Source organism: Pseudomassariella vexata (genome assembly GCF_002105095.1).
Source record: "Pseudomassariella vexata strain CBS 129021 chromosome Unknown BCR38scaffold_5, whole genome shotgun sequence".
In the NCBI taxonomy this organism is placed as follows: Eukaryota; Fungi; Ascomycota; class Sordariomycetes; order Amphisphaeriales; family Pseudomassariaceae; genus Pseudomassariella; species Pseudomassariella vexata.
In genome coordinates this window covers 521,351-546,679 of record NW_024467960.1, presented here as the reverse complement: position 1 = coordinate 546,679, position 25,329 = coordinate 521,351, and the positions used below count along the sequence as shown (strand labels likewise).

At 52.5% G+C, this 25,329-nt stretch overlaps 8 protein-coding genes across 8 annotated transcripts; 5 read left to right on the top strand and 3 right to left on the bottom strand.

The window, feature by feature from the left end:
* Positions 1-86: 86 nt before the first annotated feature.
* BCR38DRAFT_483581 (uncharacterized protein) lies at positions 87-638 on the top strand (the record flags this gene model as incomplete). Its single annotated transcript, XM_040863642.1, has 1 exon — positions 87-638. The coding sequence occupies one exon, from the start codon at positions 87-89 to the stop codon at positions 636-638; it is 552 nt and encodes a 183-aa protein (XP_040716878.1).
* A 1,328-nt stretch (positions 639-1,966) lies between these two features.
* On the top strand, positions 1,967-2,951 carry BCR38DRAFT_338933 (phosphomannomutase; the record flags this gene model as incomplete). Its single annotated transcript, XM_040855661.1, has 3 exons — positions 1,967-2,080; positions 2,153-2,610; positions 2,699-2,951. The coding sequence occupies 3 exons, from the start codon at positions 1,967-1,969 to the stop codon at positions 2,949-2,951; spliced, it is 825 nt and encodes a 274-aa protein (XP_040716877.1).
* A 453-nt stretch (positions 2,952-3,404) lies between these two features.
* Positions 3,405-7,178, bottom strand: BCR38DRAFT_456589 (uncharacterized protein; the record flags this gene model as incomplete). The annotated part of the gene is made up of 4 exons (XM_040861934.1): positions 3,405-3,874; positions 3,939-4,627; positions 4,682-6,187; positions 6,217-7,178. 4 exons carry the CDS (start codon positions 7,176-7,178, stop codon positions 3,405-3,407), a joined length of 3,627 nt encoding a protein of 1,208 aa, XP_040716876.1.
* A 2,688-nt stretch (positions 7,179-9,866) lies between these two features.
* On the top strand, positions 9,867-10,328 carry BCR38DRAFT_338728 (HSP20-like chaperone; the record flags this gene model as incomplete). Its single annotated transcript, XM_040855640.1, has 1 exon — positions 9,867-10,328. The coding sequence occupies one exon, from the start codon at positions 9,867-9,869 to the stop codon at positions 10,326-10,328; it is 462 nt and encodes a 153-aa protein (XP_040716875.1).
* Positions 10,329-10,687: 359 nt separating this feature from the next.
* Positions 10,688-11,075, bottom strand: BCR38DRAFT_483577 (transcription factor Pcc1-domain-containing protein; the record flags this gene model as incomplete). Its single annotated transcript, XM_040863641.1, has 2 exons — positions 10,688-10,973; positions 11,035-11,075. The coding sequence occupies 2 exons, from the start codon at positions 11,073-11,075 to the stop codon at positions 10,688-10,690; spliced, it is 327 nt and encodes a 108-aa protein (XP_040716874.1).
* A 682-nt stretch (positions 11,076-11,757) lies between these two features.
* Positions 11,758-13,954, top strand: BCR38DRAFT_340270 (tyrosine-protein phosphatase CDC14; the record flags this gene model as incomplete). Its single annotated transcript, XM_040855772.1, has 3 exons — positions 11,758-11,809; positions 12,024-12,347; positions 12,408-13,954. 3 exons carry the CDS (start codon positions 11,758-11,760, stop codon positions 13,952-13,954), a joined length of 1,923 nt encoding a protein of 640 aa, XP_040716873.1.
* A 5,368-nt stretch (positions 13,955-19,322) lies between these two features.
* On the top strand, positions 19,323-21,340 carry BCR38DRAFT_340371 (Alpha/Beta hydrolase protein; the record flags this gene model as incomplete). Its single annotated transcript, XM_040855785.1, has 4 exons — positions 19,323-19,748; positions 19,814-20,161; positions 20,224-20,647; positions 20,700-21,340. The coding sequence occupies 4 exons, from the start codon at positions 19,323-19,325 to the stop codon at positions 21,338-21,340; spliced, it is 1,839 nt and encodes a 612-aa protein (XP_040716872.1).
* A 394-nt stretch (positions 21,341-21,734) lies between these two features.
* BCR38DRAFT_340583 (uncharacterized protein) lies at positions 21,735-24,302 on the bottom strand (the record flags this gene model as incomplete). The annotated part of the gene is made up of 1 exon (XM_040855801.1): positions 21,735-24,302. The coding sequence occupies one exon, from the start codon at positions 24,300-24,302 to the stop codon at positions 21,735-21,737; it is 2,568 nt and encodes an 855-aa protein (XP_040716871.1).
* Positions 24,303-25,329: the final 1,027 nt, after the last annotated feature.

Genomic DNA, 25,329 nt, shown 5'->3' with positions numbered 1-25,329 from the left:
AATTCGCACATACCCATTCAGAACAACAAGCTCAACTTACTTACCAATAAGCACTACTTCTACATCATCACCCATCAACCACCAAGATGTCATCCTTCCTCAACAAGCTCACCAAGCCGGAGCAGCAGCAGCAACACCAGCAAGCTGCCAACACCACCCCCACCCCGACCAACAGCACGGCCGGAGACTCGAGCGTCGTCCAGAACGTCGCCGACCTTGCGGCCCAACTCCAGAAGGGCGACAAGGGCCAGGGCCTGACCGAGGAGGAGCTCCGCACCAAGGGCGCCGAGATCGGCCAGAAGCTGTACGAGGAGCACCAGAAGAACACCAACAAGACGTTTGCTCAGACGGTCGAGGAAGTCGCTGGCCAGCTCTATGATAACAACGATAACAAAGCCAACACCGAAACCAACAAGAAAGACCTGAAGACTGGTGCTATTGGTGTCGAGGACGACAAGAACAAGGTCGCCAGTAGTGGCGAGAAGAAGGATGGCCTGGAACAGGAGGATGTCGATGATGAGTTTGGCACTGACCAGCTGGGGACTGGAAAGACAGGCGAGGAGAAGCTCGATGCCGGGGGTAGTAAGCGATACACGCGCAGCAGCGGAAACAAGCAGGCTGAGGACGTTGAGTTCTAGGTCAAGAAGGGGGCTAGTAAGTTGGACCAGCAGGGGTCTGTTGATGCGGCTAGTCATCATCACTAGTTGATAGTTTCGTTGCGAGACGAGAACTGACAGGTTGAGAAGTTCTAACTGCGTTCTGACTGGATGCCTTACGGCTAAGCTGGCTTTCTAGACGGACAGCGTCGCTTGGGGCGATATGCCACTCGCTTCATCTACTTCTGGTGTGGTGTATTGTCAAGTTGTTAGATATCTCTGTCGTCATTATCAATGGACTCGAGGTTCGACCAGAGCACAAACAAAACATCGACGTGTATCTACACTGATACCGAAGAGGCAAAGAAAGGCTAGAACGTCAAAGCACTAACGACACTGAGCCACGGTGCTCTTCGACATGGTTTTGTCAGCCACAGCAATGTAGCAGATATCTTTACTACAACATATGGGTTACCTCTTGATAGACTCCATGCGCATCAGGGTTAGTGACAGGAACAAAGAGCCAATTTAGCGTCGAGTCATAGGGTGCGTAGCAGGGTCCCTTGTGAGCTCCGACTGGGACATACCACAAGGCTGCTCTGTTGACGATGATCAAAGGAGGTGAGCCGTTGACAGAATAAACGGCGCATCCAGATAGAACAAGCAGAATATGCCTGATCTACTACACTGGAACACCAAGTGATCCCACCTCATCACGCTGTCTACCTAAGTATTCTGTCACGAACCTGAGAGGGTTGTCTTCAAAATCTACCAAAGGCTGGTGTTGGTCATATCCAATTTCTAAATCCATGTTGACTTGGGCTTACTAGCAGTATGGCGTATGCAAACTCTGGGTATACGGTGCATTTCTGGGGAAGATCACTGGCGAAACACCAAGTAAGATGGATCACCGGCTCAACTTAAGCTGGATAGTATAATGCAGAAAAGATGCACCGTCAACCAAGTTAGCCGGTCCAAGTCGTACATTCTTAGTAGTTGATTGAGAATTGCCGAAGCCTACGATCCAGATGGCCAAAGTTAGTAAGCAGCCAGGAACCATGCAGTGCACCCCTGTCCCTTGACTGCTGCCCCTCAATTACGGGACAGGGATGATAAGCGAGCGCATTGAGGGGTGGGTGGTAGCTGGCTGGCGGAGCAAAGAGCGGCGAGCAACATTTCTTATTTCTTAATCTCTAATAAATAAGAAAAGCGACACGAAGCCTTTTTCGCGATATTGTTACTCAATTGCCGTTCCTGCCCTTCCGCAATTCCCTGAACGCATTCGCACACCCCTTCCGTCCACTTCTTCGGCCACATCCACCCGTCGATCAACACGATCCCCGCTTCGCAGCTAATACACAGTCGCAAAGATGGCTTCTCTCGGTACTACGGCCACCGACTACTTTCCTCCCCTCGAGGAGCGTCCCCTCAAGAACACCATCTGCCTCTTCGATGTCGATGGACCTCTCACGCCCGCTCGTCTGGTAACATAGCCCTCCCGACTCCACCCCAAGTCAGCAGAAACTACCAGCTAACTCTCCTCCCCCCCCTCCCAGGGCGCCTCCCCCGAAACGCTCAACATGCTCACCTCGCTCCGCCAAAAATGCGCCATCGGCTACGTAGGCGGCAGCAACCTCGCCAAGCAACAAGAGCAACTGGGTGTCCCCGCGGGCCGCCCCGTGACGTCCATGTTCGACTTCTGCTTCTCGGAGAACGGGCTGACGGCGTACAAGCTCGGGGCAGAGCTGGCGTCGAGCAGTTTCATCCAGTGGATCGGCGAGGACCAGTACAAGGAGCTGGCGTCGTTTATCCTGCACTACATCGCCGACCTGGACATCCCCATCAAGCGGGGGACCTTCATCGAGTTCCGCAACGGCATGATCAACGTCAGCCCCATTGGCCGCAACGCGAGCAACCAGGAGCGCAACGAGTACGAGGTCTACGACAAGCAGCACAAGATTCGCGAGACGTTTGTTGAGAAGCTCAAGGAGCGTTTTGGACACTTGGGATTGACGTGAGTATTTACCTTTTCCCCTGGCCTTTCATGCTTTGCGGGGTGCAATTGGGAGCATTGTTGTCTAATGCCAATGATGAACCAACAGCTTCTCCATCGGTGGCCAAATCTCCTTCGACGTCTTCCCTACCGGCTGGGACAAGACCTACTGCCTACAGCACCTCGAGAACGACGCCAAGAAGCCCGGCGGCATCGAGTACACGACGATCCACTTCTTCGGCGACAAGACCTTCAAGGGTGGCAACGACTACGAGATCTACGAGGACCCCCGCACCATCGGCCACACCGTTGACTGTCCCGAGGACACTATCAGGGCCATCAACGCGTTGTTCGGCGTTTGAGAACAGGATGGCACGAGCACGGAGTTATGACGGCGCAAATCTGTAGCGACAGCGGCAATGCCATCTGTGGTAAAGCTCTAGATGGAGGGGGGATATTAAACAGATTCTCTACACTACAGTGTTCTTGTGCGATTTGAGTAAGGTACTAAAGCTAGCATCTGCTTTTGTGTGATGATTCGAACGATAGATACCAAGCGGGCACCAAAAGAGAAAAACACGCTCTGCTTTCAAATCTTTTTCTTGAACTGGCCCATCAACCTGATCGATCTACAAAAAGGGGGTGTATATCCTAAAAAGTGAAAATGCTGCTTGCCTGCCTGCCTGCTTGCTTGCTTTCGTAATTTCAGGTCTTCGTCCACCATATAACCCTTATATCTTGTATGTAGAACCTCATCTCGTGCTCGTACCGACACCACCAGACCGACACCATTCAGCCACCCAGCGCTTCCTAAACTACCGTCCAAACTCAAGATGTGGCACAATCACCGGTCCGTATTTTGTCGGCGTCGTAAACGCCCCATCGCCCTGGACCACGAAATCGACAGCCAAACTCAGCTTGCTCAATCCCTGTTGCTGCCCATTCGCAATGCTGGCACTATACTGCGTACCCGGGATAGCCTCAGGGTCGTAGGCTAAAAACGCAACATAATTGCGGCGACCCATGAGCTTCTTGAGCTCGCGGGGCTGGCCCGAGGCGTCGGTATGGAAGATCTCCATCATGTCCTCCTTGGTGTCCGAAACCTCGTGGTTACTCTTCTGGCCGTTGGCCGGCACATAGTACGACTTGTTGTTGTGCAGCATCTTGAGGATGTAGTTGGAGGCGGGCGCCGCCACAATGGGTGACGTGATGATTTGGTACATGGTCTTGTGGTCGCTAGGGTGCGCAGGGTCGTGGACGAGGCCCGCGCCGGAGCAGTTGACGTCTGATGAGTAGTGTTAGTTTCGGATACAAGAGATGAACAGGCGCGGGATTGAGGAGAAACTTACCTCCTGATAGGAAGGTCATCCGGATGCCCTTTTGGTGGGCGATGCCCTGTAGCGTGCGGATCAGGTACGTCCGCTCCAGATCCTTGGTGTCATGTGTCCACATATCCTTCAGAATCTCTCCTATGTCCAGGTCGCCGAATTGGTTGACCACATTTCCCATGAGTCCCGACTTTCCAACGGCCCGCTTGACTTGGTTGAAGCCTTGCGCTACGACTTCTTTGCCGCCCACGATGCCAGCCACGGAGCTGGTCACTTTTCCGAGCACGTTGTAAGTCGTGTTGACCGCCTTCTTGCCCGTTGCGAACGTGTTGGCCAGGCTCTCGACCGTGTCTAGTCGTGGGTAGATCAACGGTACTGATAGCATCCATATGCAGTGCTGCACGCTTGGAGGCAGCATGGCCACCTTGGGAAAGAGGCCTTGGTACGTCGGGCCAGCCAGCACGCGGCTTTGAGTCCGTTCCGACCGCAAGTCTGCTCCCACGGCCACGACTGCCGGTCCTAGGAACTTGACAAAATGCCACCCTTGACCAGTAATAGTGAACAGATCTAGGTCGTGATTCACGTTGCGAAGAATTTCTAGGGTGGTGTGATGCTGGAACAGCAGATAAACGTCGATGGCTATCCGGCCAATGTTCTTGAACATCTGCGAGTTCTGCATGTAGTCAGGATAGGAGCCGAAGCCATCAAAGCTATAGTTGGTTAGTCATGATTCAGAAAATCCTTAAGGGGCACCAAAAACGTACATATCGTGGTCGTCAATCTGGCAGACGTGAGGAATCTGCGCAAATGCCTCCCGCAAGAATGGTTGATCAAAGTGGCTGGTGTAGAAGTGGAAGTACGCGTGCGTGACGTCCTCCTCATGTCGCGCCGTCCACGAAGCGTTCTTCCGATGTTCCTTGCCCTGCATAGCCAGCCACTGCTTTAGCAGCGGAACTTCTTTCCACAGCCGGTCTCCGTAGATCTGATCACCAAGACCGAGTTGGACGTGGAACCCGCCGCAGTCAACGTTCTTCTGGAGCACGTCTTTCCACATGAAGCCGACGCCACCGAGCTTGGTGCGTTCATTCTGTGAAGTACTGGCGGCGAAGTCGTTGCCGGAATGGGCCACGAAGCGCCAGTTGGTCTCATGCCTACCAGCAACGACAAATTCATATCTAGTGCATCCCAGATGCGAAGTGACGGCGTATGTCCACCTTTCGGTGGCGCCTTCGCCCATCTGCAAATCGATGTCGTACTTGAAGAACTGCCACCTCTGATGGGTGTAGATGGAATGCGGTACAAGCTGACGTGGGTTGGGTGACAGGTCAACACTCTGGTGGATGTGAATAGTCGGGGCCTGGGGCGCATCCGTGACAATGAGTATACTACCTAGCCAGAGTCCTTTCTCAACGTCCATATTGACGTATCTCAGATACGGCCCAAAGTAGACGCCATTCGTCGGCTGCACCTTATACATGTCGATACCCGCGCTTGGCGGCGGGCCGGTGAAGCCCGCTGTGGGCGCCGCCGACGCCGCCACGCTCATAATGCTTTCAGCATAGCCGGGGGTCTGCGGAGGGAACATGGGTGACGCCATTGCAGATTGCTTGCCAAACATGGGCGATGCCAACGGGTTGCCGTATGTCGACGCCGTGGGAGATAATGGAGCAGCTTCATGGTTGATGGGGTTTGGCCCCTTAGGGAATTCCCATTGAGTAGACTGAGTGGCCAGGTGGATATAGTAGTACTGGCCAGAGTTCTGATCCAGGTGGGCGATCCAGCCTTCGGGAAGAGGAGGTGGGGAGCTGGGTCCTGCGCCCTGGAATGGTGAAGGAGTTTGCGCCGGCTTGCCATTGGCCTGCGAACTTTCCGGTCTGGGGTCGTTGGCGAATGCGGGATGAGTTCCAGGGTCATTGGCAAATGCTGGATGGCCCGGGTGTTGCAACGCAGGAGAGGCTAATGGTACAGAATAGGGTTCCTGCTTTTTGGACACAGACGAAACAGCTGCTTGCGCTTGAGGTTGAGCTTGAGATTGAGGTTGAGCAGCCGACGCCGATCCTGAACTCGAACTGGCCTGTGCCCCAGGTCGTTGCTTTTCTGAGGGATATGATGAAGAGCCTCCGCTTGGGTTGATACTAGAATACGCAGGTGGCGGACTCGGGGACATCTGGACCCGTTGGAAGTCCTGTTCCAGCACACTCACTTGCAGCTGGCCATTTGACGACGAGGTCGAAGGTCGCGGCGGCGCGTTGAAGCTTGTTTGTACAGGACTGGCCACAGGCTCGGCACCCTGGTACACGGTGGGGGGCCATGCGGTTGTTGATCTGGAGTCTCAGTCGGCGTCCAGGGACGAGCCGGAGCGGGCGTAGCTTGTGTTGCCGGGTGTTGCCCATATTGCGCCAACCGTTGCTGAGCGGCCGAGCTTTGCAGACTGGTCAAAGTGGCGGTGCCCGATATTCCTGCCGCGGCATACCTTGCCTCGATGCCACCTCCAGGGATGTTGCCTGGTTCGACGATAGGGGTCTCTGGCGGAGGAGGAGACCCTCGGCTGGCACGTGTCGTCGAGGTGGAGGCCGTTGAGGCGAACCGGTTGACACTACTTGCCCCAGGCATCTTCAACAAGTCATTATCCGGAGGTTGTGGTCGAGCACTGCTGTTCTGGCTAGAGCTCGACCCTGCCGAATTTCCTCTTGGAGGAGGATAGTACGGCTTTTTCTGATAGTCGGGAAAGTTGTTACTCGCAGCGGCAGGCTTCTGCGGGTTCGCAAGGGGTTTCGCAAAGAGACCCCCAGTGCCGTCGGAATCTGGGCCGGGACTCGAGGTGGACGGACTAAGCGCTCCTGGTAGGGGTTTGGGCGCAGTCCCGCGTCTCTCAGCCAAGCCAGGTCCCCTCTTCTCGATGGGACTCGTGTCTAACCGCGGTGTTGTATCGTTGAGCCTGTCCGACTTGACCGAGGTCGTCGGACTGTACGTCCTACCGCTACCGCCGGATGGACGGCGACTGTCGTCTGAGTAAGGGGGCCGAGTTGACGTGGACGGCTGGCTGGGCCGGAGGTCCTCATCCTCGGGATATGGGAGAGGCTGCGCCGAACTGGAAGCGCCAGGGGGGAGAGGGAAGGTCGGCTTCGACGACGATGGGGCGGGATATCTGAAGCGATCTTGGGGCCGTTCGGCTGCAGGAACTGGGCTCTGGGGCTTGAAGATCTTCAGAGGCTCGATGGTAGGGCTGTCGCAGTCGTCGTAGGGCTTGTTGAGGAACATCTCCTCCTCGGGTCTGCCGTGGCGATCCATCTTGCTTCACGCGGGCACGCAGGCAAACACACCAAAACACACGAAACGGCTCTCAGGTACCCGGTTCTAGTTGCCACGCGGGATGACGCACGGGGGAGGGGGAGAAAAAAAAAGAAAAGTTATTTATAGGAGCTGTCGACAGATGCTCTCTACGAGCGTTGGAGTCGGGTCGCCCTTATCGAGGCCAGGTGGGGTTGAAGGCTGACAGCTTCTAGTATTCCGGCTAATAAGCTGCGTTGTGTGTAAAGCTGCGAACTTCCCGGCGCAAACACTCAGGACAAACGGTAGCAACAAGGCGCAAAGAAGGCGGTTTGAAGACAGACGAGACGGATGAAACAAACCCAAGAAGAACAAGAGGACTTGCGACTGCGGGATAGGTATGCGGCCTGACGGCCAACCTAATGGTATTGTCTAGTCCTGTGCGATGCGCCAGACTTGCGACAGGGTTGTGGCGGGGAGCCTAGCTCCTTGCTGTTTGCCCATGGTTTGACCAACTTGGCCAAGAGCCAAGGACGACAGTAGGCCCGCTGATTGGTCCGTAGACAAGGGCGCTTAGGAGAATGGGAAGAGAGAGGAAGCAAATCGCATTTGCAAGCGCCCAATGCTGGTAGGAGATTTGATGGGCACGGCAATCGGCCCAGATTACTGAGTTGGGCCCGCTGAGAGTCTGGGGGCATCACTCTTTCCAACTCGTCCCTTGTTTTGCCTAGCATTGGCTATTGCCCGTTGCCATCTCAAGCGCCATTACCGCACATGGTGCAACTGTAACAGGCGATGATATCGGTGAAAGGCTGCAACAATGAGACGACGAAAGCCTGTTCGAGACAGCTTTGCCTCGGCTGGCACCCATTATTCTTGCATAGGAGGGCGCTCATCTTCATCGAGACAAGCCCCATGGATACTCTGGTGTGGAACCCATTCTAGCAGCTGCGGCGGTTAAGGTCAGCAACAGATCTGTCAGGTACTAGGATACTCCCGCCCCTAAGGATAGAAGGTTGAGAATCTGCATGAAACAAATCCTGCCGCTGCAGTTGATCCTTTGAAGGCAGGGTAAGGTTCGTAAATGCAAACCACCTCGTTCTGCAGTGATGGTTAGAAAGCCTGTCAAACCGGATATTCTTAGAAGCTTCAATCCTAGCGTAACGGCCCGCGCATCTGTTAAGCTCATCGATCAACCGCTTGGTGGCCCGTGTATTCTGATGTGTCGGAAACTCCCGAGCACTGACAGCGTTCAGAGTTCAGCCAGTTCCCGTCAGTGCGCAGCCAACTCTTGCCCTGGCCAGACAAGTGCCCATATTGGGAAAGCCAGGAGATGATTGCAACAAGCGCGACGGCTACCGAGGAGAGTGCGGCGTTCAGATGTTCGATGATGGTGAGTGGTTTGCGTCGAGCACTCGCACGAAAACATTGGTCCCGCTGTCCGCCCAAGGGCACCGTCCGGGGCCTTGACAGAGGCGACAATTTGACGCGGCCCCGAGCAAGGCAGCCATGGGCCATGGCTCACGATGAGCCCATGAAATTGTTGCCTTCACCAGCTCGGAACCGAGTTTGAATCCGACACCCGAGCATTTTAAGTGGCAAAACATCGACGCTCACGCCTAGACTCCCCCAAAAGGTGTGTCAAGCCACACTAAAGACGGTTCGGTGATCGGAGCTTAGAGCCCTATGAACCAATCACAATGTCCCATCTGACTCGAACTGGTGTATGTACGCGTGGCAACGCCTCAACGTCTTCAGTGCCCCGGGTGGCATCAATGCCGGACTAGCAACTCATTCCAATAGTTTCTGAAATGTTCGAGATGAGGTTGACCAGATTGCGTATGCTTTTATGACTGTTTGGCGTGTCGTACGTCTTGTGTGCAGTGCATTGATCATTTGCCTTTCAATGTTGCCTTGCCGTGACGCACTCTAGAGTGCCTAACGAGCCGAGTCTGCCGTGTGTATAAATACTTGGACAGCACCTCCCGTTTCACTATTTTTCACCATCTTCTACTTCATCAAGTACATCACAACATATCATTGTATATCATTATGGCAAACAACAATAACAATCAAGGTTCCTTCTGGGACTTCATTCAGTCCTTCGACCCTAACGAAGCACACGGAGCCGGGGCTGGGGCTGGGGTTGATCACACTGGACCTCAGTTTGGGCCAGGATTCCCATTCGACGCCCAATCGTTTCAACCTTGGGGAGCTTGGGGCTGGGGAGGTCGCCGGGGAGGTGGTCCATTTGGCGGACCTGGTCCCTGGGGTGGCCGCGGGCATGGCGGGCATGGCGGTCATGGCGGTCATGGCGGTCATGGCATGTACGGTCGCGGACATCGTCGAGACGAAAACGATTCTGGCCGAGAGGAAAATGAAGAGCACAACTACCCAGATATGGAGCACTCTCCGGAGACCATGAGAGATGCACCGGACGGGCCAGCAGGATCGAATGAGAGTCATCCACCACCTGGAGGTCTGCGCCACCCGCCTCCCCCATTCCCTGGCTTTGGTCCACCACCCGATCACGACCACCACGGGCCCCATGCCACTCATCATGCGGGTGGCCCACGGGCCAATAGACGCCGCGGCGGTCCCTGCGGTGGTCGTGGCCGTAGAGGCTCCCGTGAGCGTGGCCCTCCTGAATACCGCGGACCTTTCGACTTCCGACCTCTGATGCAAGCTTTTGCTTCCCACCCGTTCGCTCAGGGTCTTCGTGACTATTACGAACAACAGTACCGATCAGGTGCCCCAGCACCTGTAGGCGAACACAACGACACTTTCGTCCCTCCTGTGGACGTCTTCAACACCGAGAAAGCATATGTCCTCCACGTTGCCCTCCCAGGCTGTGTGAAGGAAGACGTTGACGTGAAGTGGATTTCAGAGAAGGGCGAACTCAACGTGGCCGGTGTTGTCCACCGACCTGGCCACGAGGAATTCCTCCAGACGCTCTCTTCAAGCGAGAGGAAGGTTGGCATGTTTGAAAGAGGCATCAAGCTCCCGCCTCCTGGATCTGACGAGAAGGAAGATATCGACGCTTTCAGCATTAACGCTAAATTGGAGAACGGTATTCTCATCATCACCGTTCCCAAAGCTGAGAAGGAGTGGACTGAGGTCCACAATATTGATGTTGATTGAGCTATTTGCCCAATAAATAAGAGAGTATGGATCGGGTTTGATGGGTTGGTTTGGGGCGTTTCTAGTCGGCAATCTTGGTTTGGGAGGATAGTATAAATTTTGGCTTCGACATAGCATAATACACACCAAAAAAAAAGACGTGCCAATTGGCACAAACTCTTGAAGCTCCCATGTTAATAACCCGGTGATTCATGACGGTCTCTTTCCAAATGTGACACAGCATCATACGCCTCAAAAGTGATACTCGCAAGGTGCAAACGCATTCCAGTTGCCGCCTTCATGGAGTAACTGGCCTCGGCCGCCGGGTGAGCACCATGATGTCAGGTCAATAACCATTCAATAGTGGCAAAAGGACCGTCTCATGCCGCAATGGGCGTGGATAGTACGTCCGCGTCCAACTCTTCCATCACTTCAACGACTAGGTTCAAGCTTTCCATGAATGAATTGAAGGCCACGCGGAGCATCCTGTTGGTGGTAGCCTTATATTCCACCTTGAGTATCTTGTCTGAGTCGCCGCGCGCACCCTCTATTGAGGAGGAAATGGAAAATGTTCTTCGAACGAGGGCCGAAAGTTCCTTGTCGACTTGCAAAGACTGCAAGGCAATCGATGCTAGACGTGCAGTGGGGAATGGGACATCCAGTGTTCTGGGGAAGGGTAAACTGTCAGCAGGGCATGCTACTATAGCTCGAGCTATACGGAACTCACAAGACACAGGGAAAATCCTGCGATCCCGTGGAAGCAGTCATTGTTATGATTTTCCTGAATTGCCTTAGTATCGAACCCGCAAAAGGACGTCAAGTCTGAAATGTGGATTGCGACCAAGACGCGGGGCTGCAGATGTGGCTTTGCGGCTTTGGTTGCGCCGCCAATGAAAAGTGGGCCCTTGACTTGTGTTCAACTTGTTCTCGTTCCAGGATTGACGTTTCACAAAGAGGGTCGTTGCCCATAACAACGATTGCTGTGAGCTACCGGAAAGCAGAGACCAGGGGTCCGCACTTGCTGGCAATACACACCGACCGCCCATAATTAAAAACATCCCCATCGTCACCTTCGGAAGCTGCTCACACGATCTTCGTTTCTCTCATCAACCTTTACACTGGTCGCATTTCATCGATCGCGCTCGCCTCTTGAGCTTCGCCGTCGCAACTGTTGCTTGCTCGACTTTGGACATTGCATTGCATCGATCCATGCCCTTTGCGCTTGTTACAAATATCCTTCCCTGTCCTAGCTACCGCCGTTTCGATATCGATAGTCGTCATTCCTCATCTGCAGCTGTCCGGTTACTCGATAAACTTTACATACACAGCACACTACTGAAATAGCCTGTGCCTGCATCCGCTGCAGCATCGAGGTTTCCTGAAGCTCGGCAACGGTGAAATCGGAGGTAAATAACAAACATACGGTGCAAATTGGGAGTCACCAAGGCCGATGGCTCCTTCATCCCGACACAACCTGGGACAGGTTGTGGAATATATTCCAGGTATGTCGGATACAGTGGCAATACCCATTCAGTCGCATTTCCTCCATTGCGGTCTCATCATATTCTTACCTTGTCCTGCTTCGCTTCGTTCCCCATACCATGGAGCGACCCAGCGGCAAGGAGGGCCAGACTCAGTCCTCGAAGCCAAACTCATTTATCCCGCCATCATCGACTGTTTTTCTTGGCTATCCTATTACATTACTGACTTTTACAGATCGCTTGTATCTGGCATCTTACATTCAGCCTCCGACACCCGACACCCTCTTCCCGTACCCCGAGACTTCCACCCGAAGCTCTCCGAGCAAGCGGTCATCCAGAGCAATTGAAGGGCCGTCTGCGGTCTCGTCAAAGTCTAGCCGCGAGCCTCCTTGCTATTTCACCGTCGAAGACCAGCTCTTCTACAATGCCTTCCATCACGACTTCGGTCCGTTCCACGTCGGCCATCTGTACCGCTTCGCTCTCCTATTCCACGATGTCTTGGGCGCGAAGGAGAACCAACACAGACCTATCGTATTCTGGAGTCGCGCTGACCCGAGAAGTATGCTGCCCAAATCTGCCCTCTCCTTGCCAGCATTTCTAACCGTTATTCACTATCTAGGTCGGGCAAACGCTGCTTGCCTGCTCGCCTGCTACATGGTTCTGATTCAGTCCTGGCCGCCCCATCTCGCCCTGGCCCCCATCGCCCAGGTCGACCCCCCTCTGATGCCCTTCCGTGATGCTGGCTACAGTCAGGCAGATTACGGCATTACTGTGCAAGACGTCGTGTATGGTGTTTGGAAGGCTAAGGAAGAGGGTTGCTGCGCGTTGGATAATTTTGACCTGGATGAGTACGAGCGATATGAAAGAGTTGAACATGGAGACTTCAACTGGGTTACTCCGGACTTCCTGGCTTTTGCATCCCCCCAGCACAGTCCCGTTGCGCCCCTCGCTCCTGGTTCTGATGCATATGCCATGCTACCGAAGACTCTGGACGCAGTCGAAGCACATCCCACTCTCCCCCAACCATTCAAGAATGTGCTTAGCCACTTTTCGGAGCGAAACATTGGTCTCGTTGTCAGACTCAACTCCCCCTTATACTCACCATCCCACTTCGAGGCACTGGGAATTCAACATCTGGATATGATTTTCGAAGACGGCACCTGCCCGCCGCTGACTACCGTTCGCAAGTTCATCCGACTTGCGCACGAGACCATCACGATCAAGAAGAAGGGTATCGCTGTTCACTGTAAGGCCGGCCTTGGTCGAACAGGATGCCTCATTGGAGCTTACTTGATTTACCGCCACGGCTTTACCGCCAACGAGGTTATCGCTTTCATGAGATTCATGCGTCCCGGCATGGTGGTTGGTCCCCAGCAGCACTGGCTGCACCTCAATCAGGGCATTTTCCGGGAATGGTGGATCGAGGAGCGAATCGAGCGCAAGTTGAGAAAGGAGATGGTTGCCAATGCAGCGGCCCCAAGCACACCCATCCGGGCCATGCAGAAGGCATCCTTAACCCGAACAAACTCCACGCCTCCTCCCAAAGCCGCATCGAGCCGCACGCCGCTGAGCGAGGTAGAACAGGAGCGCAATAATATTGGTGTTCAAGATGAATATCTCCCTGCACCGACACCTGGGCAGCCACGGAAGGCTAGCCGGATGGATCGTCATCATCCCTACCAACGCAATACCATCAACCAGACAGTCGAGGAAGAACAAGGGCCAGAGCAGGAGACCGAAGTGATCTCCGTCCGTCGACAGTCCAACGGCGCAGAGTCTGAGGAGGAGATCCACCTCCGCATGCGCAGCCACCGCAAGCCGTCGCAGTCGCCAGGTCGAAGTGAAAAATCTAGGTCGATTAGCCACACCACTACGACTACGACGGTCTACGAAGTGATCAACAACGACGCCTCCAATGATGCCGAGAATATCGGCAGCAGACGGCCCAAGAACATTATGGACCACCTCAGCTCGTCGCCCGTCCGTAGTGCGAGCGCTTCCGGTGTTCTGACCAAGGTGCGTGGCAGCAAACGGTCTCCGGACTCGAGTCGATCCTCGGGATCCAATCCGCCAGCCGGCGTCCGCAAGACATCTGGTCGTGTGGGCAGTGTGACTGCCACGCCTAGCGCCACGTCGTCCACGGCACGCAAGGTGTCAGCGATATAGGAACCCCGAACCTTGCTGCCCACCGCAACCAGGTAATCTTACCTGGTGGCTACATTTTTATTCACGTACCGATTCGATAATCCGTATGCGGATACGTTTGGCGATGTTGCTTCACGATGATGACTATCATGACCGGCTCATGTCTCTGCATGCGATGGCGTTTCTGGGGAAACGATGAAATGGACACGGAGACATGCATCTCCTGTCATACTGAAGAAGAAATCCAACCCTCCTCAAGCCAGTCGTGGATATCCTGGCTGCGAGTATACTCCGGATTATTTTTTGGGCGTTTTGCGGCTATAAAGGGTTTTGTTAGGAACGGGTGCGGCTGCATTTGTTTCGGTTTGACTCGTGTGTATGTATTAGTGGAGGTGTGTAGAATTGGTAGACTTCGTGCTGGAGAGCCAAGAGAGCATAAGGCAAACAAGTCGAACAAATAGCTGCTCGTTAGGAAATACGGCCATATGACGAATAGGGTTCTACTGGGTTTCTGGTTTGGTGCATTAATACATCAGTACGAATATCGCAGTCTCGCTGTTTGTGACGGTACCGATGAGTTATCATGAGACGGACAGAGACAACCTTCACAAGCTTTGTTCAGAACAACTTTGCGAGTCCGTCGGGCCGCAGGATTACCTGACGTCGAGTCTTTGTAAGCGTGGCATCAACCATGCAACGATTTTTAGATGAGACGAAAGGCATCCATCCAATGACGGCGGCAGGTATGTCTTAGTCAGAAAGTTGTAGCTGGGCGCATGGTAGAGGGTCGGGGAGTCGGGGCATTTTGAAAAGTAAGTACGGATCTCGGTCGAATAAAGCAGTGTGGTATTCTCTATTTACTCGGAATACTCGAGATCGTCTTCATCATTTCTACACTGCTATACACAGCACTTAGAGGTACAAATTCACAATATTATAACTGAGTTTCGTCCCTTAGTGTATAATTCCCTATATAAGCTAATCAGGCGGAAATAACCTAGATTCTATTTTTTAACACGCCTTTGCCTCCGTCGCTACCTTAGGTCTCTTAGACGTCGCGTAACCTAATAGAAGCTATTTCCTAGTTAACTCTTATTAAAATTCGAATCTCCTAGCTCTGATTCTTTAAGCTATAGACTAGCTTACGAAGGGTACTGTGACGGGCTCACTGCGAAACTATACAGCTCAACATGGCCCAATACTGTTAATTATCTCCTGTCACAGGTACTTAGGCTTTAGCTTACTCTATTACGCTTTTAACGGAATAGGTACGGACCCTTTAAGACATTAACGAAACACTCTCGAAGCGCCGGCGTACTAAAAACTAACAGATATAACTTAGAGGAGCACTTACAATAGAGCATTCTTAGACTCTACTAGCCGATAAGTAATAGAGGAAGCGTGTAGCGACTAATTTAGTTGAACCAGTTGCTTTTTAAAGCGGGCCGCGACAATATCACAGCGGTGTAGCAACTGTCACGGTCTATGACCGGTATGTGGCCTCTGCGACGCCTTCGGCCAGAAAGACCCACAGAAGATTCTCGACAGCACTTGGACTCAGAGAAATCTCCGAATAGCTATCTCCGAATAGCTTCACTTCTCGAAGATCCCTGAAATGACGAGACGGGAGGACAGAAGGATAAAAGGGAGAAGGGTTCACCACACTGAATGTATCTAATGTTTTTCTCTTCATAGATGGATGGTACTCGTAGAGTAGGCTAGGCTAATTGCATCGACATTACCCTTGACCCTTACAGCAACTACGGCTAAACCGGCTATAATACGCGGACTTATTAAAGGATGCAGAATTGACTAACCTAGTAAATCAGAATCTGATTCATTTTAGTCAATTTAAGCTATTATAGTTAAACCTATGTAGAACTTGAATTTGTGGAAAAAGTACGTGGCTTCATAGTGAACCAGGTGAAGTATGCTGTAAGGAAAGAGCCGTTGTGGTGGGCCGGTCTCAGCTGACAAGCTGAGTCGGGAGGGATTCGCCCCCGATCTGGTAGAACCCCGGAACCGCCCAGCTTCAGAGGAGAACTCGAGACGCTCGCACTGTCACGTGATTGACCTACACTGGTCTCTTTTGGTGAAGACATCTGGTACGGTGGCGTAGTGGCAAGGATTGCAACCCCTAGCACGGCGTGACACGCACCTAGTTTAGATTCTTCAAGAATCAGTCTTGCAATATACGCACCCATACACTGGCCTACTTCTAGCTACCCTTTGCACTACCTGACTATTATATTGTGAGACGTGTGGTATCCTCGTTACATATGCATGTTAATCTTACCAAAGACTTATACTTATTTCACTTGTCTTGTCATAGACTACTTCATAATATTATTATTATTAAATACGCCGTAGGCTCGAAGCCCCCGGTACCTCTACAAGTGCTCCCGTATGTCAAACCGTGCCCTAATGGCTGGACTAAATACATACGCTGCGACGTAGGTTCGCTCTATTAGCGACTGCGTTACGTCCACCACAATACTATGTTAGTTCTCACCCTACTAACAAAGTCCCCCTGAGAAGATCGATATTATCCGGGCCTAAGCGCTATCCGGCCAGTTCTGAGTAGCCACCTTGTGATAGTCCCGCTGACTACTGGTTTCCCCGTCGCCGTTGCCAGGTCTCTACGTGTATGCAGCGGCCATGGTGCGATAGTGGCCCGTAGGCGCTCTCTCGATTCTTCCAGCAGGCCGCAAAAGAGGATTACGTGCTCTGCCGTCTCGGGGGCCTCTCCACAGCGGCATAACGGCGAGTACACACCGAAGGCTCCTATCTTAAATAAGAAAGCTGATAGTCCTATTTTTCCGGTCCTGATCTGGCATAGGGTAGACGCCTCCGGTCGGTTTAGGTCTGAGTACTTGCCCTGTTTCGGCATTCGCATCTAGGGGCCCTCCTGCTCCTCGGCGATAGCGCGTCGCTGGCGACTTCATAATATAAGCATAAGATTGGAAATATATATCGACGCTGTATAAATATATAGTTTGTTTATTAACGTAGAAACTGGAGATTTCTGTGACGGTCAACCCTCGCAGACTCACTACAACCAGGTGACTTACAGCTGGAACACCTGCCGTGGCAGTGTGAGATGGGAAGCCAATCATAACCCTTGTAGGAGCCCCGCCAAGCGTGAATGACTTAGTCGCGCTCCCTCAAACCTAAGTTGTCATCTTCTTTCCTTCGCTCCTTAGAGTAGAATCTTCGTCGATAGCACCTAATCGAGGTCTATACCAATGCGATGCAACCCAGGTCGTGACAATTTCAACGAGTATTTCCGGATAAGATATGTAATAAGTTTGGAAGACGACCAGAGAGGTAAATAGTTCTCCTATTCTTGAGTTGTTCAGGATGATTCGTGCCTGTTAAGGTGCTTATGTTGTTCAAGTCTATCAATTCAAGCCTGTTAAAGCTTTAATCTGTTGTTCACCTGTTGAGGTGATTCCGTTCGAGGACCTGCTAAGGCCCTATTCTATTGTTTGTGCCTGTTGGGACCTAGTCGATTATTCGTGCCTTCTAAGGTCTTTCTCTTTCACAGCGCTGACGATTACAGAGCCACAGAGTGCTGTATATAGCAGTTAGTGCAACCAAGTGTCAGTGATCCACTGGCATTCTAGATCTTTTTGTCTATTGGCCTAGGGATACGGTCCTCCCTTGTGACATTCTCTCAATCTTCATCTAGTTATCCGCCAGGCAGCAGGTCTTCTTGAGGATCCTGTTGTCCGTCTCCATCTTCATCGCCTTGACCTGCGGGCATTCCTATCCGTCTCATTATATACCATAACTTCGCAGTTAATATATCATTTAAAACAGGCTTATCATAGTTACTTTATATTTAAGCCTCCTGTGCATAGGTATAATGAGCCTTTTATTATATAATAACTATACTAGCCTTTCGCTTCATTAACTAACTTTCGTCTTACTCGTATTTGTAAGGGTCAAGGGTATTAAACTTATAAACTTATCACTAACCTTGAATAACAACTTGTAAACACTTGTATGTTAAGTAGTTTTAATAGTTTCAATTTCCTGAAGTATTTTTAATATTAAATCTGTACCTATGATTATAGTAGGACGTTACTTGTTTTAAAATGAACTATAAGGATATAGTATTACAGCGGATACATCTAGCCTCTAATAACCCTACTTCATGCGTGCAGGAACTAACGACTCGATGACATGACTAATGATAAGCTAACATACACCCACATGCAATAGCCATCGCCAAGCTCGCGAGGATCTGCGATCAACCACCAACGGTCAATGCAAAGTTCCTGACGGCACACGTTTCGTTTCAGGGATTGGACGGACATACTTGACTTCATCGACGCAAAGTTGGCGAGTATAGGACTTGATGTAAGGACCTTTTGATTTTCGGCAGCTGATGGACTCGAGACACAATCCCCTGCACGCACATAGACTGGACGGATCTGCATGGCGTGTATTGACACCGAAATCACGCGTCATATCTGCAAGTACGAGTAGCAGTCCGTAAGTTGAGTCTCGTTCCCGGTCAGCACTTAGTCTTTTGCCGCCCTGCCTCCCTCCCTGGTTTCTCTCATTACGTCTGTACCTGCAGCTGCGACAAAACTTGAGATTCAGCACAGCATTACAGTTTTGCGGTCCTGCAGTAGTTCTGGCCTCGCCTCGGCTCGGCCCCCATACAAGATTTAGATTCGAGGGTGTGTGAAACGGGTTGTGCGGGAAACGTTTGGTCGGCGCAGGTTGATAATAAAAAATCTGGTCACAAGAGATCAGAGACAGCCGGATCAGTGCTGACTTATCTTAAAATCGTTCCTCGCGACATCAGTCTAGCGTTTGGTCGTTTGGTCAATCACTTGACGACGGTGGGCTGCGCTGGACTCGTCTGGGCTGTCAAACCTCTTGTCGCCCTCTTGGCATCTCTTACACTCATTCTGTTCAATATCCATAGAGACATATTTGCTTACCAATTTAGTTGAACAGGATCTTCACTTCGCCACTTAGACGCGTGAGCGGCCGCTATTGCGGTTTGCAAGCAGGCATCTGCTGGGTTTTGACTTGCTGCGTTGGGTTGCATATGGCGGCAGACAGGTGTCGTGGAAGAGAATAGGGTGCGGTATCACAAAGCACCATGGAGGAGGGAGTGACGACAGGGATGTCGTTGGTGACAGAGCAGACGACGCCAGAGATTACAAGCAGTGTTTCTAACCCGAATCCGCCAATAACAGAAGCCGTCGGAACTACAACTAATCATACGGCGCTACCGGTCAAGAAGGCATTGTCACCCCTCGCCTCCGTTCTCGACAGACTCCGCCTCCAGCCCAATGGAAAAGAAGTAAGGCGCCGCTTCCGGCCGTGGCCTGTTGCTGTTGCCATTGTCAGCGCGGGCGTACTCGCCATGGTGCTGGCCATCGTGTTGGTGCACGTCAGAGACAAGAAGAGACAGGTGGCAATAAACAGTTTTCCGGTTGCAAATGTACACGTGCCACACCCCAAACCCCAGTATTGCTGCCCCTTCTTGTTTTGCCATCCACCATCCCTCCTGGCACGACTGCTTCAGTTCATCACCACCCGTCTCCTTCCGCTGTTTTTCCTCCCCTGGACCAAACCCGTGCTGACCGGGTGTACTAATCCCAAGACATCTTCGACCGATATAAACATCGCCCGCGTCAATCTAGGCTATATCAGGTATCAGGGCGTGCCATTGGAGAATGGAATTAATCAGTACTTGGGCATGCGGTACGCTCAGCCGCCTATCGGAGACCTGCGTTGGCGTGCTCCTGTCCAGCCTGATCAGGTTTTGGAGGACCAGCCTGCCACTTCTGTGAGTAAATGCCCTTTAAGGACAGACTGATAAAGGAGCGATGAATAAAAACTAACAGCATGCAGTTCGGCAAGATATGCCTCGGCATCTCGGCAATGCTCCCTAACGACATCCAGGATGAAGACTGTCTGTTTGTAAATGTTTGGGCGCCGCGAAACGCAACAGTTGATTCAAAGTTGCCCGTTTGGTTGTTCATTCAAGGCGGAGGTTATACCGTCAATAGTAATGCTAATTGGAACGGTTCTGAAGTGGTTGAGCGATCGGGGCTCAACATGATTCTCGTCAACTTCAACTACCGCGTCGGGGCGTGGGGATTTCTCGCCAGTGAGCGTCTGAGGGCAAACGGCAACTTGAACGTCGGTTTACTGGACCAACGCATGATGATGATGTGGGTACAGAAGTATATTGCACAGGTATGCGTACTCCTGCATGGAATATCATAGGCGACGGGAATATAGCTAACACCATATCTTAGTTCGGAGGCGACCCGAACCATGTCATCATTCACGGTGCCTCTGCGGGAGCAGGTTCTGTTGCTCTTCATCTTGTGGCCAATGGTGGGCAAAACCAGAACTTGTTTCAGGGCGCCATAGCCGAATCTGTCTTCTTCCCGCAACAGCCTCCCGTTGCCGAGCTAGAGTGGCAATTCGACAGATTCTTAAGTTCTACCGGCTGTATAGATTCGGGTGATCCTATGGACTGCCTACGAGGTCTGGATGCCGCGAAACTGCAAGCGGCCAATTTTCCATCCCCCTTTCCGAGCCGGACGGAAAGCCCCTTACCCCTATTCTACTGGACCCCATGCGTCGACGGCGACTTTCTGCCAGATTTGCCTTATACTATGTTCGACGATGGGACTTTCATCGACGTACCCGTCATCTTAGGCAGTTCCAACGATGGTAAGTGATACCATTTTAAACACGATTTCCATGTATTCTGACCTCTGAACAGAAGGCTCCTACTTCGCCATCAATGCTGCAACCCCCGATGACGTCCGCAACTTCTTCGCCAACAACTACCCACGACTCACTGACAGCGACACCTCCAATATTATACAACTATATCCCCAGCTACCCTCCCTCCCATTTCACGAAGCCTGGTACCCCTCGGCCTCCATGGCCTACGGCGAAGCCACCTTCATATGTCCCGGCCTCAACATCCTCAACTCACAGCTCGCCACCAAGAAAACCCAGCCCGCCTGGGCCTACCGGTACAACGTCATCGACGGCAACAACACGGCCATCGGCCTGGGCGTGCCGCACCTCTGGGAGTCGTGGGCTATCTTCGGCCCAGATAGCATCAGTGGGCCTGGTCTAGGGCCCGCTAGCTATTATACTTATAATGCGCCTATTGTCCCTATCGTCATGGACTACTGGATTTCTTTTGTCAAGACGCTCAACCCCAACTCGCTCAAGAACCCGGCTGCTCCTATGTGGGAGCCCTGGACCGCATCCACGACGAGGTTGCGCTTCGAGACAGATAATAGCGCCATGGAGCTTGCGGGGCCGGAGTTGCTGCAGAGGTGTGCGTCTTGGAGGGGTCTAGCTCCGGTGACGGAACAGAGGAAGAGGGCGGATCTGGGCGAGTTTTGATTATGAGAGAGGGAAAGGGAGGATGAAAATGGCTGTATATACCGATGTTATCAAAGTATATTTAGCATAGGCATAGCGCTGCATTGGTTTAGAGACAGAAAGAGAGGCTGCATGGATGCTATAGACACCATGTGCAATGAATACACGGGAAGATGATCAGTTATTAACCATTCAATTAACTTACCTTATACACCTGTCGCAATTATTATGAACGAGTGATTATCTCCGTCATATAGTATAAATGACTGCTTTATACTGGGGCCCAGATGGGGAGTATTGCTAAATCACTGCCAAACGAACATCACCATAACCCTACCCGTTTTTCAATGGGATCAAAGCCTTTTTGCTCTTTTATTTGATAATTTTATTATTTTTTCAGTAAATATCTCACTTACTATTTTCTCGCAATACGATGTTCAAACAGCAAAACGCTTGAGAGCCGTCCTCCTTGGGCATCCCAGAGAGAATGGCAAGGTATGACAGCTTCCGGACTGCGACCATCTGTTCCAGCAGTCATGGCAGCCACGTACGATATCTTCGCGGAATCCACATATGAAAAATATGGCCACGTGGTACACTCCGAGAATGACCTTGTCCGCGAACCTCCTGATCCAGTGATAGACTCGAGCGACTTTGCAACCTCGCTGGACATGGTGCGGGCCAATGCGTCGAAGTCCAGAGACGGTGTTGCCGTATCTCCCTCGCCACTGAGGTGGACGGCAGCAACAGTGTGAATAAACACTCCAGGATCAGACACCACGATAACATGATGCAGCTCAAAGCTCGTTGGCTGGATGCCCCTTACAGTAGAGACGTGGATAGACCCGCTCCCCACCTTAGCTAGCCCCATATGCGCGTGCCACTCGACGCCCGCGGCCCTAGGCAGCTCCTCGACCTCGGCGGCAAAGGCAAAGGGCAGGTACCGCAGCTTTTCGTTTACTTGTAGGTCATCGAGATCGAGCCCCGGGAGGGTATCCCAGGCGGGAAGATTGATGGCGGCTGCGGTGTCACCAGCGCCGCCTGCTAGCGACATGTACAGCGGGTTGTATTTCCTGTCCCAGAGGTCTGGGCCGTCTTCATCTGGATCTTTGTTAGACCAGATGTGGGCGCTTCTCCAAGCGCGGGCGGCGAGGAGGGCGCGTTGTTTCATAACGGAGGCCGAAGGCATTTGGGGGAAGTAAGCTACGGCACTGGTCCACCATTGGACTTGCATTTCGACGCCGATGCGCCAGAGATGTTGCAAGGCCAGTGTGACTTGTAATGCGGCAGAGTCGGGCGATTCGGCCGGCAAGGCCATGGTCGCAGGTATAAGAGGTATTTGGCCCGCTATTGTCACCATGGTGGACGTGTCTGTGCGATGATGCTGAGGTTGGTCAGAACCGGTGGATGATGAATCCATAAGGGGAAACGCGATGGCCTGGCTGTAGGGACCAATATTTGCCGGTGCCCAATATGACCGAGACTGGACGTGAAGGCCCTGCCTCTCATCGGGAGTCAAGCCAGAGTGGCTCGTGAGATACACGGCGATGCCAGACCCCTGGGGCAGGCTTTCTCCACAGGAAATGGTGACCCGAGCGGGCGGGTTTGGCTCCTGGAACAAAGCCCCATAAAGTTTATTGATGGTTGGGAAGTCTGACATGTGTCTCAAAACAATGACGGCGCCAGTGATGGCGTTGACTGGGAGCGACTGTGCGCCGAGCCGCTGTTGGATGTCGGCTACAACCTGTGCGGTCTGGTCTTCAATGTCGACCTGCTGACTGTTGCCAACGAAACACCACTGTCGACCACATGGTGACGACCAAGTTTGCTCTAAGCCTGATAGATGCGGGCTCGAGCGTGAGGACACTTCAACGACGATACCCGAATGATGGGCGTCGTGCAACGCCTCCAAGGCGGCTTCAAACCTTGTTTCGAGAAGCTCGGGGACTCGCACAGCAGGGTTCCCCAGATCCCCTCCTTGAGACGACGCCGTTTTCATCTCTACTGTAGCCCCACGGACATTGAGCCAAGAGCTGCCGCCGCCTTCACGCACAATTATACTCTGCTCCTTGCTCACCACGATCCTCCCCATGAACAGGGTAGCTGGACCGTCCACAACGAGGGTTTCGAACTCGCCGCCTTCGCCAAGCACAGACCCGCGCCCTCCGCCTCCAAAACGCTTCAACGCCCTTTCGATGCGTGATATCGTGGCCTCGCTCGCCACATTCTCCCAGAGGAAGTCCTCGCCAAGCCCGGCGCTTGCAACTTTGACGATGCGTGCCTCAAGCCCTAGGGCGGCCATGTCGCGAAGGAGCTGCGCGTCCCCATCGAGTCCGTGACCTGAAGCCGGCGCGGCAGAGATGGGCAGCACCGGGAACTGCCATAGATAGGCGAGCGGGACGAGACCGAGACGCAGTGCGACAGACTCGACGCGGGTTCGCTGGTACGTGCTCAAGATGGCTCCGGTGCAGAGGGCATTGGCCTCTGGATGGGCCTCCACAACGGCTCGCAGTAGCGGAACTAGTGACTCGGTTTCATCCTCTTCTTGACCAGCAGTTTGGGGCCCAACCTGGGCCGCAGCAGTAGTGCCTATATCAGGCACCTGTCGTGGGAGGTCACTGTAGCTCTTGCCATGGCATACTGCAGTCCCAACGATGGCTTGTCGAAATAGAGGCAAGCCGGTGGCGGCAGCGTACAGGGGTATGACTTGGTGACCAACAGTCTGGTACATAAAACTATTCAAGTCGGCTTCTTGGTCATCATCGGTGTGGTGTGGGCTGCCACTTGCTGACGCAACTGCACCGTGCTGTTGCTGACACGGCCCATCGGATGATTCCCGCGTAGTGCTGTGGTCTTCTGGCGGGTGCAAATTGGCGAGCGCCACCACGCGATGGCCATTTGCCTGGCAGTGTAGAATTGAGAAGAAACTGTCCTTGCCTCCCGACACCAGCGCGATGACGTTCAGGGGTGCATCCGTTGCCATGATGAGACGGGTCAGTTGGGGTTCATGACCCTGAAAGCCAGTCCAACGACTCCTCACCAACACTTTAAGGCCACGTTTGGGTACGTGCACCCGTCGTCTGAAGTATGTGAGTTCGGAGACTGGCAATATTTGTGCTGATGTCCATCACCATCCGTGCTGGATCCTGTAGTCTGGAACCTAATTCAGCTCGTTGGGATGCGTCCTCTTTGGTGGCGCCTTAGCAGTGACAATGGGCAGCAGAGTTTGGCGAAATACGCAGTCTCGCTAAGTTTCAATATTTGCGAGAGGGTCGGAAATGAAGATCCAAGTTCCTGAGAATATGGTCTTCATTCATGCTGGTGCGTACCTAGGTGAAGGTAGCCTAGAGTAGAGCATCTATTTGTTTTATGAAGTTCGCGGGACCCAAATTTGTGCTGTTGATGTTGTGGAAGCCACGGGTCCGCTATCGAAGCTAAAGGTTAACCAACGGCTCGCAAACAGCTGGCCGACATGGTCAACGAAAGGCAGGGTCTTCATGCCAATCGGTCTTTCGTCGAATGCTAGCAGCACGAACCATACAATTGAGATCCAACATGAGACTTTTGCCTGTCGTCCGTTGTGGTATGTCATTGGCGCATAGGGTACAGCATGTGGCATAATGTTTTATCAACCATGCCAGATAAAATCTGTATTGAAGGTTCCACCATAATCACGTTCGAACAAGAAGGCCAAGCATTGTTTTTGATGGCATGGAAATCAATTTCCTATCTGTACAGGTTTGCTGAGCTATCCCATTTGTGACCGGCACACTTGCTTGAGAATAATCACAGTAAATAGAGAGTGTGAAACAGAAAAATAAACACAAGAAGGGCGAGAGACTGTCCTTGCGGATGCCTCTCCCACTGAACATGTCCATAGCGAGTAGCGGCCGTCCTGCTCCGCCTGCCGTGGAGATTACAACGAGCATACCGAACAATAAAGCCGCGTAGGGGCCAAACAAAAATCGAGGTGTAAAAAGCAAATGTGTATTCTCATATCTCCGGATCAC